The 18452-nt window shown below is 42.4% G+C and overlaps 1 protein-coding gene across 1 annotated transcript in view; it reads right to left on the bottom strand.

Annotated features, from left to right (window-relative positions):
• Nucleotides 1-4781: 4781 nt before the first annotated feature.
• PCYOX1L (prenylcysteine oxidase 1 like) overlaps nt 4782-18452 on the bottom strand; it is a 30502-nt gene continuing 16831 nt past the window's right edge. The window contains exons 2-6 of the mRNA XM_069764145.1: nt 17872-18078; nt 14712-14886; nt 13850-14061; nt 11874-12014; nt 4782-7773 (exon numbers count right to left, since the gene is read on the bottom strand). Coding sequence (XP_069620246.1) covers nt 7106-7773; nt 11874-12014; nt 13850-14061; nt 14712-14886; nt 17872-18078 — 1403 coding nt within the window. The 3' untranslated portion in view covers nt 4782-7105. The remainder of the gene's footprint in view (nt 7774-11873; nt 12015-13849; nt 14062-14711; nt 14887-17871; nt 18079-18452) is intronic.

Below are 18452 nucleotides of genomic sequence, written 5' to 3'. Positions count from 1 at the left end.
ATCGCTGCAGCGTCGCTGTTTGGTCGCTGGAGAGCTGTCACACAGACAGCTCTCCAGCGACCAACTATGCCGGTAACCAGGGTAAACATCGGGTTACTAAGCGCAGGGCCGCGCTTAGTAACCCGATGTTTACCCTGGTTACCAGCGTAAAAGTAAAAAAAAAAACGTCACCGCTCTGCTTTCCGGCCGCTGTGCTTACACAGGGCAGAGAAGCAGAGCGCAGAGGGACAGACAGCGGAAGGTAAGTATGTAGTGTTTGTTTTTTTTTTACTTTTACGCTGGTAACCAGGGTAAACATCGGGTTACTAAGTGCGGCCCTGCGCTTAGTAACCCGATGTTTACCCTGGTTACCAGTGAAGACATCGCTGAATCGGCATCACACACGCCGATTCAGCGATGTCAGCAGGAAGTCCAGCGACGAAATAAAGTTCTGGACTTTCTGCAGCGACCAACGACATCACAGCAGGATTCTGATCGCTGCTGCGTGTCAAACTGAACGATATCGCTAGCCAGGACGCTGCAACGTCACGGATCGCTAGCGATATCGTTTAGTGTGACTGTACCTTAAGGGTCTCAGTTGTTGAATATAAATTTGGTAGCTGTTCATGCAAATTGTTTCTTCAGAGAGGAAGAGGACTAGAACGCTAGTGTCTCCTATTGGAAGTAGCAATCCTAAAAGTCCATGTCAACCCTTTAACGAGCCTTGTCACATGACTTAGGACAAAAGCCAAATCAGAATCAATTTACAGACACTGTGTTTCGGGGCTTCTGACCGATATCCAAGAAGATGGAGATTGACATGCTAAGCATGCCGAGATAAGGAGACTAAAAACTGCAATCACATCTCTATGATGGTACTGCATGATGAATATGTATTGGCATGTATTTCTCAACATTGAGGACACCAAGACATTGGCAGTAGTCGACCAAGGAAACTTACTGCAATAGATGACAGATCCATCATACTTCTATTATAAATCAGATGTCCAGAAATGCCATCAAAGAAGCACTGGAAGCAACCTGTTGGACCCAGCTACACCTATCTACTGTTCAGAAATGTCTAGCCAGAAGTGGTCTTCATGCAAGAATTTTGGCCAAAAACCATACCTTCGACATGCTAACAAGGCCAAGTGACTCAACTCTGCATGAAAACATAAACATAGCCTTTCCCCATAAGCTTCTAATCCAAAATAACTGATTAAAAGCTTGCTATTTTTCTTTCCATGTCACACCTCGCCACCTGTATGCTTGACTATCCCATCCTATATCATCCCCAACATGCTTATCCCAGCTGTAAGCCACCTTTTGAACTTATCATGTTTCTTATCTTCCTTTCCTTTCAAATATGCAACTATCACACCCATCCTAAAGAAGCCATCCCTTGAGCCAACATTTATGTCCAGCTTTTACTTCGTATAACTATGTAAGCACATGCCCCCATCATCTCCTGCCTCAACTACTGCAATACCTTTCTTTGTGGTCTCTCAACTAACACCCTCGCACTCTGCCAGTCTAGCCTTAGCTCAGCTGCCCAACTATTCTCCTTGCTACTTTTCTGCCTATGCCAATCCCAGTGAATCCAGTTTAATTTAACAATGACTTATAAGGCTCTCCATACTCAGGTCTCCTCATACATCTCTGAACCAATATCCCAATACCCATCCACATGTGATCTTTGGTCCTTACAAAATCTCCTACTTTCCTATGCCCTCATAAGTTCCCCACCCAACTGTTTCCAAGATATTTCCCAATCATCATTCTAACCGCTTGCAAGATTTTTCACAAGCATTCCTGTGGAATTCTGTACCTCCGAATGTCTCCTACAATTGAAACCTTCAGATGCAACATAAAAATTCATCTCTTCAGGAGAGCCTACAGCCTGCAATTACCCCTTGCCATCTCATTAGCATCAGAGCAACCTACTGACTTTCCCCAATACCTTGTAGATTGTAAGCCAGTGCCCTTTGAACAATTCTATCATTGTAGTTTGTGTATTGTACTTGTATTATCCTATTTTTAGAACCATAAGACGCACTTTTTCCCCAAAAAATTTGGGAGGAAAATAGGGGTGCTTCTTATAGTCCGAATATACCTGGCTCACTGTTGGGGGGGTTGAGAAGCGGTGGCGGAGCACGGTGCCAGGGGGCATGAGCAGGGTCGCTGTTGCAGGAAGCCGGCGACAGTTTCCAACACAGCGGAGCAGCTGGCAGGGCATATGCAGATCAAGATCTTGGCTCATCATTGAGCCGACATCCAATTCTGCACATGCGCCACCCCGGCACCATTTTGCTGTAGAATGCCGAGTCATGAATGTGTGCAAGTGCCTTCCACGACAAGGGCGTTGCTAGTGCAAAATTTAAAAAAGGAGGCTCATACAAATCGTGATGACAGAACCTGTCACCATGATTTGTATGAGCATCCTTTTTTTAAAATTCCACTACCCGGCCACTTGTCAATGTGGTCCTGCAGTTGTTACAAAACTACAACCTCCTTCATGATTGGATAGATTGGGATGATAGGAGCTGTAATTTGGCAACAGTTGCAGAGCCACTCAGATGGTGCAAAACTGTTGTCCCCATACATGGCCCTCCAGAAGATCTTCCACATACCAGTGTCAGCAGACATATTAAAGGGAACCTGTCACCCCCAAAATCGAAGGTCAGCTAAGCTCACCAGCATCAGGGGCTTATCTACAGCATTCTGTAATGCTGTAGATAAGCCCCCGATGTAACCTGAAAGATGAGAAAAAGAGGTTAGACTATACTCACCTGGGTGGGTGGTCCGATCAAATGGGCGTCGCAAAGTACTGCAGTGCGCAGGTGCCGGGCCTCTCTGACCTTTCCCAGCGCCTGCACACTGCAGTACTTTGCACTGCCCTCAACAGGGCAGACAAAGTACGCCTGCGCCGGAGCCGCAACGTGAATACAAGAAGAGGAAGCCATCGTAAGAAGATGGGAGACCGCGATGCCCATCGGACCGGACCGCAGTGGGACCGCCCCTGGGCGAGTATAATCTAATCTCTTTTTCTCATCTTTCAGGATACATCGGGGGCTTATCTACAGCATTACAGAATGCTGTAGATAAGCCCCTGATGCCGGTGGGCTCACCTTCGATTTTGCAGGTGACAGGTTCCCTTTAAATATTTTTCCACATTTTTTGCTTCAATTTTTTTTCCGACTTTCCTCCTCTAAACCCTAGTGTCCAGTGAGTTTTATAGTCCGAAAAATACTGTATTTATATGTAAAGTCTGTACACATGTACAGCACCATGGAATTCATTAAAAATAAATAAACCGGGGTGCAAAAAATGCATTGGTGATCTGGACAGATGAGTCAACATGTAAAATATTTGGCTGTAACAGAAGGCTGTTCGCAGAAGGACTGGAAAGTGGTATAATAACACAGGTCTGCAAGTGTAAAATTGTTGGAAAAGTAATGTGATTTTCATAAACTTTCAATAGCTGAACTCAGTAAAAATATCGAAAAAAATCCATCATGTACAGGTTTTTTTCCACAAACACTGACTCCATAGGCTTTTTCTTGCACTAAATTTTGACCCATTTTCATTACCTTTGGTGGTTGATCTTGGTGCCAATAGATTGGTTAGAAATTAATGGACACTGTGGTGCGATTGGCAGCTGTGGGAGAGCAAATAGAAACTTTTGATTCATTAACAAAAGTCTGAAAGCTGTGCTACTACACAATGGCAGCAAGTATGCTTCATTGCCTGTAGGGCATTCTGTGCACTTGAAGGAAAGCTATGAGAATTTAGACTTTATTCTTAAACTTACCTATGAGGATTAAAGATGGTCAATATGTGGTGATCTGAAACTTCTTCGGCAGCAAGGAGGATACACGAAGTACCCATGCTTTTTGTGGGAATGGGACAGCCGGGATAGGAATTGTCACTGGAGCTAAAAAGGTGGCCAACAATAACATCTTTACGAACTGGATTCAAGAACATAGTTGCAGTAAGTTTAGTTGATCTCACTAAAGTTCCCTGCCACCTGCGACATCATGTCCGAAACAAAAATGGAAACTTTGGAGAAAAGGGTTTGGGATTCTTTTAAAGAAGTTGTGAAGAAATTTCTAGGTAACATCAAAAAGATCCAAAATTTAAGTCCATCATAGAGAACATGATGAAACATTTCAAAGCCTTGGGTTGTCTGCTAAATTTGAAGTTACATTTTTTACATTTCCCATTTGGAGTACTTTCCTGAAAACCGTCGTGCTGTTTGTGAAGAGCAAGGAGAAAGGTTTCATCAGGATATCAAAGAGATGGAATGTGAAAATTATGAAGGACTACTGCTGAATGCTTCACAGAGAAGATCCGCAGGCCTTCTATAAGAGAAAAGGTATCAAGAAAAGCTTTGAAGAGAAAAGCGCAAGAATTAATTTCCAATACAGTGGCAACATGAATATTCACTAACATTTATATGTGTACATTTTTGCCTACAATAAAGATTTTTCTCGTTCATCTTGCTTGTACGTAATTTCACGCTCATTTTGTTCAAAATCCATACGTGAAGGTTAAAAATAGAAGTATTTTTTAAATCAGGGCATAAGAAAACATCAGAATCAGTCCTTGGGTTTGAAACAATTTTCATAAACCCAAATTTTGCATACCTGTTTAATGAATGTCGGCAAGCAACATTGAAGCATGATGCAATTTTGGAGCTTATTTCAGCAAATGGAGCTGGAATTTTGATGAAGATTAACAGTAGCCTCAATGCTGAGAAATACAGACAGATACTTATCCATTATGCAATATCATCAAGGAGGTATTTGGCGCCAAATTTATTTTGCAGCAAAACAACGACCCTAAACAAAAAGCCAGTGTCATTAACAACTCTCTTTATCATAAAGAAAAACCTGGTAATGTAAAAAGACCTGAAAGTGGTGATTTGGCCCTCACAGAGATCTAATCTCAACATCATTACGTTTGTTTGGGATTACATGATGAAACAGAAGGATTTGTGCAAGCCTACATCCACAGGATATGTGTGGTCAGAACTCCTAGATGTTACGACTAGAGTTGAGCGAATTTGTTCGGGTTCCCTCTTACTTGGCAAACTATAGAAGCTTACCGGAAAAGCTGCAGAGGGAACCCAGCTTCCTGGATCGCACTGACTGATCAGCTGATCGGAGCAGTAGCTGCATATGTCACAGTCACAGCAAATGCATGGAGAGCCTAACAAACAGTCTCTCCATGCATGTACTGTGACACAGTCATGACAAAGCAGCTGCGGCGCCAATCAGCAGGCACTATCCAGGAAGCTGGGTTTACTCTGCAGCTTATTCGCTAAGCGCTATAGCTTGCCAAGTAAGAGGGAACCCGAACAAATTCGCTCAACTCTAGTTAGGACCAACCTCCCTGCCGAGTTCCTTTAAAACCTGGGTGCAAGTGTTCCAGGAAGAATTGATGCTGTTATGAAGTGAAAGGGTGGTCACACCAAATATTGATTGCTGTTAGGCTCACCAAGTGACGAGAATTCTCTAAGCCCCAGGTCCAGGTGGGCACATGGACCCAAGGTGTTGATGAATCAAGCTGGAAGGCATATGGGCAATGAGGACTTGGCACACAGAGGAATCTCATAGGCACCAGGACGGATGAAGTACAACCCAGCAGGTATAAATGCAAGCCCAAACACAAAGCACAGATGGTGGAACACACCAAACATAGGACTAGATTCTCAATCCCAAGATACAGGTGTGTGTCTTAATGGGGCTTAGATATGTCTAGGGAGATTATGTCATGGTCTACACTGGGCAACTTGAAAACCTGACATGGAGCAGAGGGCAGCGGACCCAGGTGAAGGAAGCAGAGCCCAGGATAGATGTGTAACATTAAATTTGATTTAAATATCTCTTTTGCTCATTCACTTTCCATTTTGCAAATAATAAATAAACACTTCTATTTTTGAGACTATTCTTGCCTATTTCACGCCTGCCTAAAAATTTTCAGGTGGTACTGTATGTTATACAACTGGAGATAGCTATATTGACTTCTTCTCTAGTGCACTTCCCAGTCAGTACCATACAAAACTGAAAGACTTTAATAGAAGGGTTGAAAGAGTTATTTTTTGGTTTTCAAACAGCAAGTTGTGGGATATTTTTAAGATGCAGAATCATTCAACCACAAAAATGAATTGTACTTAATATTATAACGCAACAATAACTCAAGTTCACAATGATTTTTTGCAAAAAAAATAATGCTGCATCTTAAATGAAAGTTACATTGTACATTGTGTTCATGTGAATAGAAGCTGATCTGCCATACCGGGAGGGCCACTATCAGTGTACGGTGCTGTGCTGATCCACTCTACATATTGTTGGAGCTGATATAAACAGCTGATCAGTGGGAATGCCATGTGTCGGACCACCACTGATCTGATATTGATGACCTATGGCTGGGCATTAAAGGGCTGAAATCAGGGACGCTCAGGTCTACAAATATAAGGCAATAATAGTAAATATAAAATAAATTAACCTTTGTTTTCATTTTTTATTTGCTGCCACTAGAATGCATGTAATTTTTTTTTTCTGATGCACAGCTTTCCCAAAATACGAAGTGTAAGTGCTGAACTTGAATCAGGCCGTTCAGTTTAAAACCTACAATCATAGACAAAAGTTCTCTTGAAATTGGCTACTGGCATTTCTGTAAGTCAAGGCCCCGAAAAATCATACATTAATAGCGTCATCATAAGTTAGAAGTTAAATTACACTATGGATGCACAAAAGAATGTCCATTTTTGATTATGTAGAGTTACGTGGCTTCTGTCGCCCCACTATTAGCAGGTACATAGCTTGTGCATTCAGTTTACAATGAAGTGATTCAAGTCCAAAGCTGATACAGTAAAAATAGTTACGGTGAAAAAATGGGGCACACATCACAAAGTTTGTTCATTCAATCCTTAATAAAATAAAAACTTCCAGTAATTTCAAGCAAATGTATACATGATGATATCATAACCCAACTCCAGATCTGGTAAGAAAGCTGCCAAGCCCGGGAGATCCAGCTGGGAATACACGGTGCCATGAAGTCCAGTGTTAAATGAATAATGCCATGATAAAGAGTCACATAATTGGGCTGTGTCATAATTGCCCTATAGCTCGGTCTTCAGTTTGTGCATTAGATCCTGCTGGTCTATTTTCTCATTGAGTTCAAACCAGCGATTGAAAGCCAAAAGTGCCACATTTTTGGCCGCAACTGCGCTCATCTCCACAGAGCTAGCAGCCCACTCTGCACCATTGAGGTAATAGAGACCATCATGAAGAATAATGGGAGGCAACGGCCTAGAGGACCCAGCAGTGGCATAGCTGGGAAAAGCCTGCCACTCGATTACTTGAACAGAGTAGTAAGACTTAAACAGGGTCTTCAGTTCTTTTCTGTCTAGAGGCCTTTGAGACAGCACCCGATACACCGCGGCTTCCTGTGGAGGCTTCCGGCGAAAACCCACTGATACATTCACTGGGCAAAGACTTTCTAGACTATGGAATACAGCATCTGGTGTGTCCATGGAGAGAATACTTGAAAAAGGAAAAAGTTTGGGATCTGAAAAACCAAAGTAGGAGGAATTGAGGTAGCCATGGACAATGGAAGAGACTACCCTATGGTAAGAACCGATAGGGTCAGGAAGAGAAGGCTGGAGGTTTAGAAACGAGATGGGGTATCCGGCTTTGTGCAGAGGGGCAGCCACAATCACCAAGTCATAGTAATCTGAACCAAGAGTACCGTCCTGCTCATACTGGACTTCGTACAGATGCTTCTTCTCTGTAAAGGAATCAGATAGAATAAATGGTGCAATGAAAAGTGCAAAAATAACACGTCACCGTACAACGTCTGTGCATTTCTCAACCTCCCCCTATACATATAATATACCAGTGAAACGTTATGATGTGTTGCTTTTCCAACAAAAAATGGTGAACACTACCTGATTAGGAGCTCTGCTTAGTATTTTGCATTTTTAGTAAAAGTTTGCTCTGAATATAGCAGTCATTTATATAGGAGAAAGTTCTAAAGACAATCAAGAAATGCAACTAGCGGGACATTGTAAGGTTGTGGCTACCTCTAGTGGGGAATGTAGGACATTTCATACGACTAACATAGAGGCTAAACAAAAGCAATCCATGTTCATTAGATGATACATAAAATCAAATTCTTATTAGCATGCCTGTTAAGGATTAAATGAAGAAATTAAAACCTCATTTGAATTGGATATTTGAGATTTTTTTTCCATGATTTTGGACTGCAATGGTTTTGACCGATTATTAGTAGTATTTATTTGATGGCCACTTGGAGGGACAGTGAATAGATAGAGTGAACTTCAAAAGAAGGGAGGACGAGAGGGTAGTGGTGGAATTGGGTTGGGTGCAGTTGTTAGAAAGGAGAAGACCCACTCCTCCACCACGTCTATTGCCAGGGCGAGGAGTGTTGGTGAAGTGATGGCCACCGTAACACAGCGACGAGGACAAGGCAGTGTGGGAGGGTGTCAGCCATGTTTCGATGAGGCCCAGGAAGGATAGGTTACGAGACGTATAGAGGTTGTGAATGATTTGGAGCTTATTGCAGATGGAACAGGCGTTCTAAAGTGCTCCAGATATTCTTTGGCATTTTTTTCTTTACATAAAGCACTAAATTTATACATACCGTATGTACTCGATTATAAGCCAAGAATTTCAGTCCATTTTTTTAGGCTGAAATTGCCCCTCTTGGCTTATACTCGAGTCATACCCAGGGGTCGGCAGGGGAGGGGGAGCGGCAGCTGTCTAATAATTCTCACCTGCTCCTGGTGCGGTCCCTGCACGTTCCTGGTTCTCTGGGTGCCGGCAGCTTCTTCCTGTAGTGAGCGGTCACATGGTACCGCTCATTACAGTAATGAATATGGACCTGATTCCACTCCCATAGGGGTGGAGCCGCATATTCATTACTGTAATGAGCGGTACCATGTGACCGCTCACTACAGGAAGAAGCTGACGGCGCCGGGGAACAGACGTGCAGGGACCGCTCCAGGAGCAGGTGAGTATAACGTAGTGCGCGATATTCACCTGCTCCACGTTCCACCATTGGCGCCGCTGCGTCTTCCCCATCCTCTGCACTGACGGTCAGGTCAGAGGGCGCGATGACACGATTAGTGCGTGCCGCCCTCTGCCTGAACAGTCAGTGCAGAGGACGGGGAAGACACAGCGGCGGGAGGCGGTTGAACGGGGAGCTGGTGAATATAGCAAGTGCCGGGGGCCTGAGAGGTGAGTATGTGATTTTTGATTTTTTTAATCGCAGCAACAGCATATGGGGCAAATATCTGAATGGAGCATCATATGGGGCCAAGTGCAGCGTTATATGGGGGCAAATATCTGTATGGAGCATCTTATGGGGCCATGTGCAGCATTATATGGGGCAAATATCTGTATGGAGCATCTTATGGGGCCATGTGCAGCATTATATGGGGCAAATATCTGTATAGAGCATCTTATGGGCCATGTGCAGCATTATATGAGGCAAATATCTCTGTTGTGAATTCTGTGGCTGAATTCACTCCTGTGGTCACAAGTGGTACTGCAGCTTCTGAGCTTCCTCCCTCAGGTGTTCTGCTGAGCTCGTTAACTGCTTCATTACTTAACTCCGCCTGATGCTGCTATCCTTGCTCCTTGTCAATGTTTCAGTGTTGGATCTGAGCTTCTCCTGATTGTTCCTGTGACCTGCTGCTCTGTATAGCTAAGTGCTTTTGGCTTTTTTGTTGCTTTTTTTCTGTCCAGCTTGTCTTTTGTTTTGCTGGAAGCTCTGAGACGCAAAGGGTGTACCGCCGTGCCGTTAGTTCGGCACGGTGGGGTTTTTTTGCCCCCTTTGCGTGGTTTTGCTTTAGGGTTTTTTGTAGACTGCAAAGTTCGCTTTACTGTCCTCGCTCTGTCCTAGAATATCGGGCCCCACTTTGCTGAATCTATTTCATCCCTACGTTTTGTCTTTTCATCTTACTCACAGTCATTATATGTGGGGGGCTGCCTTTTCCTTTGGGGAATTTCTCTGGGGCAAGTCAGGCCTATTTTTCTATCTTCAGGCTAGCTAGTTTCTTAGGCTGTGCCGAGTTGCCTAGGTAGTTGTTAGGCGCAATCCACAGCCGCTTTTAGTTGTGTTTAGGATAGGATCAGGTGTGCAGTCTACAGAGTTTCCACGTCTCAGAGCTCGTTCTTGTATTTTTGGGTATTTGTCAGATCACTGTGTGCGCTCTGATCGCTAAGCACACTGTGTTTCTGGATTGCCTTCATAACACCTGTCATTAGCAAACATAACATATCTCTATGGAGCATCTTATGGGGCCATAATCAGTATATGTGCAGCATTATATGGGTCAAATATCTCTGGAGCATCTTATGGGGCCATAATCAACATTTCTGCAGCATTATATGGGGCATATTTTAATATGGAGCATCTTATGGAGCCCATCATAAACTGTATGGAGCATTATATGGGGCGTATTTTGTATGGAGCATCTTATGGGGCCATCATGAACTGTATGGAGCATTATATGGGGCTCCTGGTTGAATATGGATATTTGAAAACACTTAAACTACTGATGTCTCAATTAATTTTACTTTTATTTGGTATCTATTTTTATTTTTGAAATTTACCAGTAGCTGCTGCATTTTCCACCCTAGGCTTATACTCGAGTCATTAGGCTTTCCCAGTTTTTTGTGGCAAAATTAGGGGGGTCGGCTTATACTCGAGTATATACGGTAATTGATTAATTTTTTGGGAAAAATGGACAAGTGATTACTCACACAGTGAAATAGATTTCATCACACCAATTTTTTTTTTTTTATATATAAGCAAAGCATTGTATAGATGGAAAGCTCACAATGAGTTGAAGACTAAATCAAGATAGAAAGTTTTAGAAAATCTCAAATTAGCTGAAGATGGACTTAATGTAGGTTATAAATATCAGACCGGTGGGAGACTGTCATCTGACAGCTCTATGATCAGCTCCAGAGGCAGCCAGATGTAAACTGTGCATAGAGCCAGAACAACACTGCTCTGCTCTTGTGGCTGTTCCCAGGTACTGCAGCTCAGCTCTTATTCACTTCATACTCTAAAGAAATTGACAGAGGGAGAGGGCTCCTTCTGTCAGCTCATCAATGTCCCCTGCCTTAACTACAAGGTGCTGGAAGGGTGCCTAATAAATTGTCTGTCGATGTTACACTGATAATGTTTTGATGTACCAAGTATTTCAAAGCATTAAACAAGTTTTGTTGATCATAGTGAAAAAAGGATGTAAAAAAAAAAATTAATAAATAACACTTTATTTTAAAAAGAGAATATATTTTATTTAAAATAGTATCAAAGTAATTTGGTATCACCACAATCATAATGACCTATAGATTAAAGAGAAGATATTATTTATTCTCTATGATGTTAAAATAATTTTAAAAAATACATAAAAACTGATCAGTTCTGATATTGACGGAGGAATACCCTATTGTCAAGGGTATTAAATGTATTTCCAGGAGGATTAAACATTGGAAAGGACCAAGTGTAAAGATGCCATATTTGGTCTTATGAGTCCGTCATACGGTTTCGGAGATTTGGACCTTTTTATTTAGTGCTAATTTATATGGTCTTTACTATGTGGGTGTAGGTCACAGGGTAATTATGATGAGGATCCTAAAAACTCGCCCTAGACAATCATATGAGCCACCTTAGTAAAGTCCATATAAATTATCACTAAAAATTTCAGGAACCAATGGCAAATGTAAAAAAAAAAAGAAATGCTCAGGGGAACAGAAGGAGAAAATAAGCGTAAAAAGTAACCTCTGATGACAGGTTCTCTGTAAGACTCACATCTCTAGACCTTTACGGTCACTCTGGTGACAAACATTTACCTGTGTTGTGTAGAGACACCGCAGTCACTCTTGCATGGATCACATTAGCTTTTGTCAGCTTCAGCAAACCCGAACAGACCAGCTTATTACCACCTTCTACAGACCACATATTTCCCTGAGCTCCCGCCAAAGACATGGCACCTAAGAGAGGACACGTGACAGTGATCGCAAAATACTTCATTTTCAGCAACAATGGAGCAAACTGTTACAGCATTTCAGTAGTTTGTGACAAATCCTTGGTGAGAGCGTTACGTTGAGAAGCAGATGAGCTAATCAGGGCACATAGGGTAACGATTGACCAACCAAGTAATGTGTATGGGAGTCACTTCCCCCTGTATCCACAGGAGATAAGCTTGTTGCCAGCATGCATGTTTCTGGGGAATTCTGTTGGGATCAATTTCGACCAAAAGAGTTCTCCAAAGCTGGCCAGACAAGTTATGGTTCGCTCCCACTTGCGATTAAATCAAACAAATGCAATCCGATTAAAAATCTGATTGCACGCATACCAATTTAATCCTACGGTTCTTTTCTGCTCTGATTGGATGGAAAAAATGCAGCATGCGAAATTTGGATCGCATCCACCCATATAAATCTATGTTTGCGTGTGAAACATCGCACTGCACTTGGAGATCACCCGAGCGCAGTTCGATTCCTGCGGACACCAGCAATATAGGAGATGGAGAAATTACTTTCTCCGTCTCCTCCGCAGCTGCGCTGTAAGATCGGAGCACAGAGCACTGACACTCAGATCATGCGCACAGAGCTGGGGATGAGGGTCATTAGTACATCGCATCCCATGCTCTCGTATCGGATGTGATCCGCTAATTTGACTCCGGCCTTAGATGGCTGTCAGATGATTGTTCAGCAGACAGACTTCTCAGCCCACTCTCCCATACACAGGAGTGCTTGTCCTCCTGCGTTCTCTAGAAGAGAGCCACCATCTGACATTTCACATGGCAGCGTATCTCCTGGAGAACAATGTGATCCAGTAGTCCAAAACTGGACAAGTGCGAAGGACATCTCTCCGACCATCAGTTGACCGCCATCCCCATACACATTAGAACATCGGCTGAATCGGTCAACCACTCTGAATTTAATCCCACTTTTCTGCTTATAGGGGGTCACAGTGGAATATAACACAATATTTTATCCACCAAAGACAAATCTATCAAGATCCTATATCACCAAAAATCACTGTTTCAGCGGTAGGCGCCCCCACTCCACGGCGGCTCGCCCTCCTGTCCCTATATAAACAGACATCATGGTATTTGCTGGTCATCTAGGGTGAGAAAAAGTGACAAAGAATGCAGAGTGCTTGCTTCCTCTTAGCAATGCTGTAGAACAAATGAGACAAGTATATAATCTCTTACATTGTATTTGCCTATAGATTGATACAGACATTTTTCTACAATGGGGATGTTATTTCCCATATTTCCCATTTGGGAGCAAATCAGAGCGTTTATTATAAGGGTAAAAACCTCTCTATTTATTATTTCATTTTTTTTCTATTTTTCTTTAAACAAATTTTGTGTTTTTTTTCACATGGGCAATGGGTGTATTGGGACATCATTTTATTGATCATAGGGATTCATAGGGACAGGAGGGCTAGCCGCCGCGGAGTGGGGGCGCCTACGACTGAAACTTAGGGTGCCAACCTCCACTGTTAGGCAGGGGTCATTCTAGTATATTTATAGGGCCCAACAGGACACATTATTGATATCTATATTATTCCCTATGGTATCTATATATTTAAATTTTGTTACTTGTCTCCAATTTTGGAATACTTTTTAAACTTTATATATTAAAAGTTATATTTTAGGGATCCTTGAATATGACACAATAGTTAGAAGAGATGTAGTTGGAATCATAGAGTGAGGGGCTTCATTAATATGTATTGAAAATCAAGACAGTTTCAGCCTCGATTGCAGTAAAATCCCCCTGAAAATTGCTGATAAGATTATTTTTTCCCCACTTACCAACTAGTGCTGGGATTGCCACGGATTGTCCATAGCTGGCTTTCACTACAGCACTGATCACATCGTCAATGAACCGTTGCGACACTCCAATACCCTGCAGAGATTCCCCAACCGACTTCTGGGTCATATTTACAAAGTGATCCCCTCCCAGTGAGCGGAGGAGCCCTTCTATAGTCGAGAAAGCGTATTCATGAGCTTGATATTTATACACTCTGTAAAAAAAAATACACAACAGATTTATTATGGGTTTTTTTTATGCTAAGACTACGCACTGGAGAAAGATCCACTGCGAACTGCAGTGGTGTGAAACAGCAAGTGCCACCTTGGGGTATAAGAATCATTACATGGCGCGCTCTAAAATCAAAGAGCTGTCCATGTAAGGCCGGGTTCGTACATGGAACACAAGGCTTGGACTGTCCGCAGGTCTCCCGTTAACTTACAGCTCCATAGATATATACGAGGCTGTAAGTTTGGGCATGGACACCGGCCGCCAGATCTGGCATTTCGGACTGTAATATATGGTGTGAATCCAGGCCTTATGCACAGATAGAGAAATGTAATACAAGACAGATTCAATTTTTGTAACTACTCTATACTCCAACTAATTAATGAATATCCAAACCAAAATGGTCGCTCACCAATGACGCCTTAATGGAGTAAAAATTATTTTCACTAAACTGCGAAAACCTCTTTAACACACTTAAAGGGATTGTTCAGTGAAAACAAATTCTCTAGCCTCACATTACGCTTTTGTTACCGTGCTGAGACAAGCGTACTGCACATTATGGAGACTTAGGAGATGTTCACATAACGTGGAGCAGATATAGGAAACGCACATGAAAATATTTGACTAAAAACTAACCTCATAAATTTTTCCATGACCTCCTCCACCCACATCTGCAGTCTCAAGAAACTGATTCCATAATGCCACCAGAGACGGAAAAGATTTAGGAGATACCAGTCTGTCTCCTCCAGAACCAAATGCTCTCCGTTGAAAATAGCACTCTTTCCGGCCAACTCTTTCCGATGCTTTAACCCTTATTATGGAATAAAAATTGTCGTTACAGCTGGCCATCGATGGAAAAATGTGTAAGGCTATGTGCACACGTTCAGGATTTCTTGTAGAAATTTCCTGAGCAAAACCGGACATTTTCTGCAAGAAATCCGCATGCGTTTTTCTCGCGGTTTTGATGCGTTTTTCGTGTGTTTTTTTCCGGAGCTTCCCAATGCATTAAATAGCGGGAAAAACGCGAAAAATCCGCAGAATTAATAAACATGATGCGTTTTTTACCGCGATGCTTTTTTTTGCAGAAAAAAACGCATGATGTGCACAAAAATTGCGGAATGCATTCTAAACGATGGGATGCATAATGTATGAGTTTTTTATGCGTATATATAGCCAAAAAAACGCGAAAAATCTGCAACGTGTGCACACAGCCTAATTTGTCTGCTACCATTATCAGGACTTTTCTGTATAGAAGTATCTGCCAGCAGGAAAGCAGCAAGAATACAGTATTTTTGTGTCAATCTGGATTGGTAAATGGCACCTATTGTATATTAAGGCCACGGTCACACGCTCAGTATTTGGTCAGTATTTTACCTCAGTATTTGTAAGCCAAAACCAGGAGTGGAACAATCAGAGGAAAAGTATAATAGAAACACGTCACCACTTCTGCATTTATCACCCACTCCTGGTTTTGGCTTACACATACTGAGGTAAAAAACTGACCAAATACTGCTAGTGTGACGGCAGCCAAATACTGAGGTAAAATACTGACCAAATACTCAACATGTGCATGTGGCCTTATACAGCAAAGTGTAACCGCCCTGAGCCACTATTGTTTTACCACGATGAATAGTTTTTTCATATAATGTAGTGGCCTAAAATATTCAGATCTATATACACAGATATTTTTCAGTTTTAGTGCTATTTTCTGGGACCCATAACTTTATATTGTTCAGTGGATAGACCTGTGTGAGGTCATGTTTTTGCATGGCAAGTTGATATGTTATTGGCTATATTTTGGGTTACGTATTACGTTTTTATTCCTTTGAGGAAATTGACAAATCACAATTTTAGAGTTTTTTTAATTTTTGTCTTTACAATATTTATCGTAAGGGGTAATTAATTTTACATTTTGATTGACTGGACATTTACGGACGCGGAGATGCCAAAGATGGTAATTTTTTCCCTATTTTTATTTATTAGGAAGAAGGGAGTGACTGAAACTCTAATTTTTTTATATTTTATACTATATTTTTTAGTTTTGTTAGAGGATTTTTACCTGAGATTGTTTGATCACTTATATATATATAATAAAGTATTACAATATATAGTATAATAAAAATGACATTCTCTATATTGTGAGGGCCAGCTTCACAGAAGAACCAAGATTGCAGTGACAGGAGCTATCAGCAGTGTGTGATGGTGTGGGCAATCAAGCCATTTGAATGCTGTGGTCAGTGATTGACAGTGGCACCTTGAATAAACAGCAGCAATTGGTGCAAGCTCCGGTTCCTTCTTAAGGTACCGTCACACTCAGCGACGCTGCAGCGATATAGACGAGCCGATCGCTGCAGCGTCGCTGTTAGGTCGCTGTAGAGACGTCAAACACAGCAGCTCCAGAACGATGCAGGAGCGATCCTGTGACGTAACGGCGACTCACTTATCATTGTAGCTGGTTGTTCGCTCCATGTAAAACATTGCTGGCATCGTTGCTTTTGCTGTCAAACATGACGATACACGCCGACCTGACGACCAAATAAAGTTCTGGACTTCTAGCTCCGACCAGCAATGGCACAGCGAGATCCAGATTGCTGCTGCGTGTCAAACACAACGAGATCGCTATCCAGGACGCTGCAACGTCACGGATTGTTGTCGTTCTCGTTGTAAAGTTGCTGAGTGTGAAGGTACCTTTACAGTTCCTGAGCCCACTTCAGAATCCTGCACACAACACAGCGTACAATAGTAGGGGAGGAGATAAAGTTGTCCAACCTTATACTTTGTCAAGTGATTAAAAGTGTATGAGGGACTTCTGACTTCTTCACGGACTCAAATGTAGGTGGAAAGAGAGTTTGGGCATGTAAGATTTCAACATATCCAATCCTTTGTTCCAGCAGAAAAAAGTCCTTGCTAGCGTTTATTGCCCAAAGGCAATTTCAAGGGAACCTGTCACCCCCAAAATCGATGGTGAGGTAAGCTCAGAGTCATCAGGGGCTTATCTACAGCATTCTGTAATGCTGTAGATAAGCCCCCGATGTAACCTGAAAGAGGAGAAAAAGAAGTTAGGTTATACTCACCCAGGGGCGGTCCCGCTGCGGTCTGGTCAAATGGGTGTCTCAGGTCCGCTCCGGCGCCTCCTATCTTCATTCCATGACGTCCTCTTCTGGTCTTCACACCGCGGCTTCGGCGCAGGTATACTTTGTCTGCCCTGTTGAGGGCAGAGTAAAGTACTGCAGTGCGCAGGCGCCGGGCCTCTCTGACCTTTCCGGCGCCTGCAGTACTTTGCTCTGCCCTCAACAGGGCAAAGTACGCCTGCGCCGGAGCCGCGGCGTGAAGACCAGAAGAGGACGTCATGGAATGAAGATGGGAGGCGCTGTTACGGACCTGAGACACCCATCGGAGCAGGACCGCCCCTGGGTGAGTATAATCTAACCTCTTTTTCTCGTCTTTCAGGTAGCATCGGCGGCTTATCTACAGCATTACAGAATGTAGTAGATAAGCCCCTGATGACGGTGGGCTTACCTCATCATCGATTTTGGGGGTGACAGGTTCCCTTTACATATGAGTGATAAGGAAACAGCGACAAATGTATTAAATAGTACACTAAACATCAGGCTTAGGCCACGTTCAGTATTTGGTCAGTCTTTTACATCAATATGTGTAAGCCAAAACCAGGAGTGGAACAATCAGATGAAAAGTATAATAGAAACACGTCACCACTTCTGCATTTATCGCCCACTCCTGGTTTTGGTTTACAGATACTGAACGTAGCCTTCAGTGTATACATACAAAGACTCACCCAAGAGCTTGACAAAATCTTGCATGTGTAAGTTTAAGGAGTGAATTGATGGGCTGCCACATTCATACAGCTGGCTATTCACAGTTAGGGTGGCCAATCTCCCACCAACACGGTCAGCCTCGTAAACGTCAATCTGCACGTGGGGTCCAAAGTGCTGATGGAGAAAGTAAGTGACAGCTGAACCCCCAATCCCAGCACCAATTACAGCTGCAAAACATAAAAAATGCACATTATGTAAAAAGTATCCCAACAACAAAGCAGGCATCACAGTAGGAAACAATGCTTCTTTCCGACTGTATATATACAGTGGCTTGCGAAAGTATTCACCTACCATACCTTGGCATACTTTATTTTGCTACAATACAACCTGGAATTTTACTATTTTTTGAAGGTTTGCATCAGTTTATGTAAAGAACATGCCTACACCTGTGAACATTTGGTTATCTTTTTTTGTAAAGTAAACAACAAATACAAGTGCTTCTTACAAAATTAAAATATTATCAAAAAGTTAATTTCAGTTCTTCAATACAAAAAGTGAAACTTTGTCTCGGACTTGTTTGGAGATCTCCTTGGTCTTCACG

Source organism: Ranitomeya imitator, chromosome 4 (genome assembly GCF_032444005.1).
Source record: "Ranitomeya imitator isolate aRanImi1 chromosome 4, aRanImi1.pri, whole genome shotgun sequence".
In the NCBI taxonomy this organism is placed as follows: Eukaryota; Metazoa; Chordata; class Amphibia; order Anura; family Dendrobatidae; genus Ranitomeya; species Ranitomeya imitator.
Note: the sequence above shows the minus strand (reverse complement) of the source record. Positions and strands in the feature narration are given on the sequence as shown.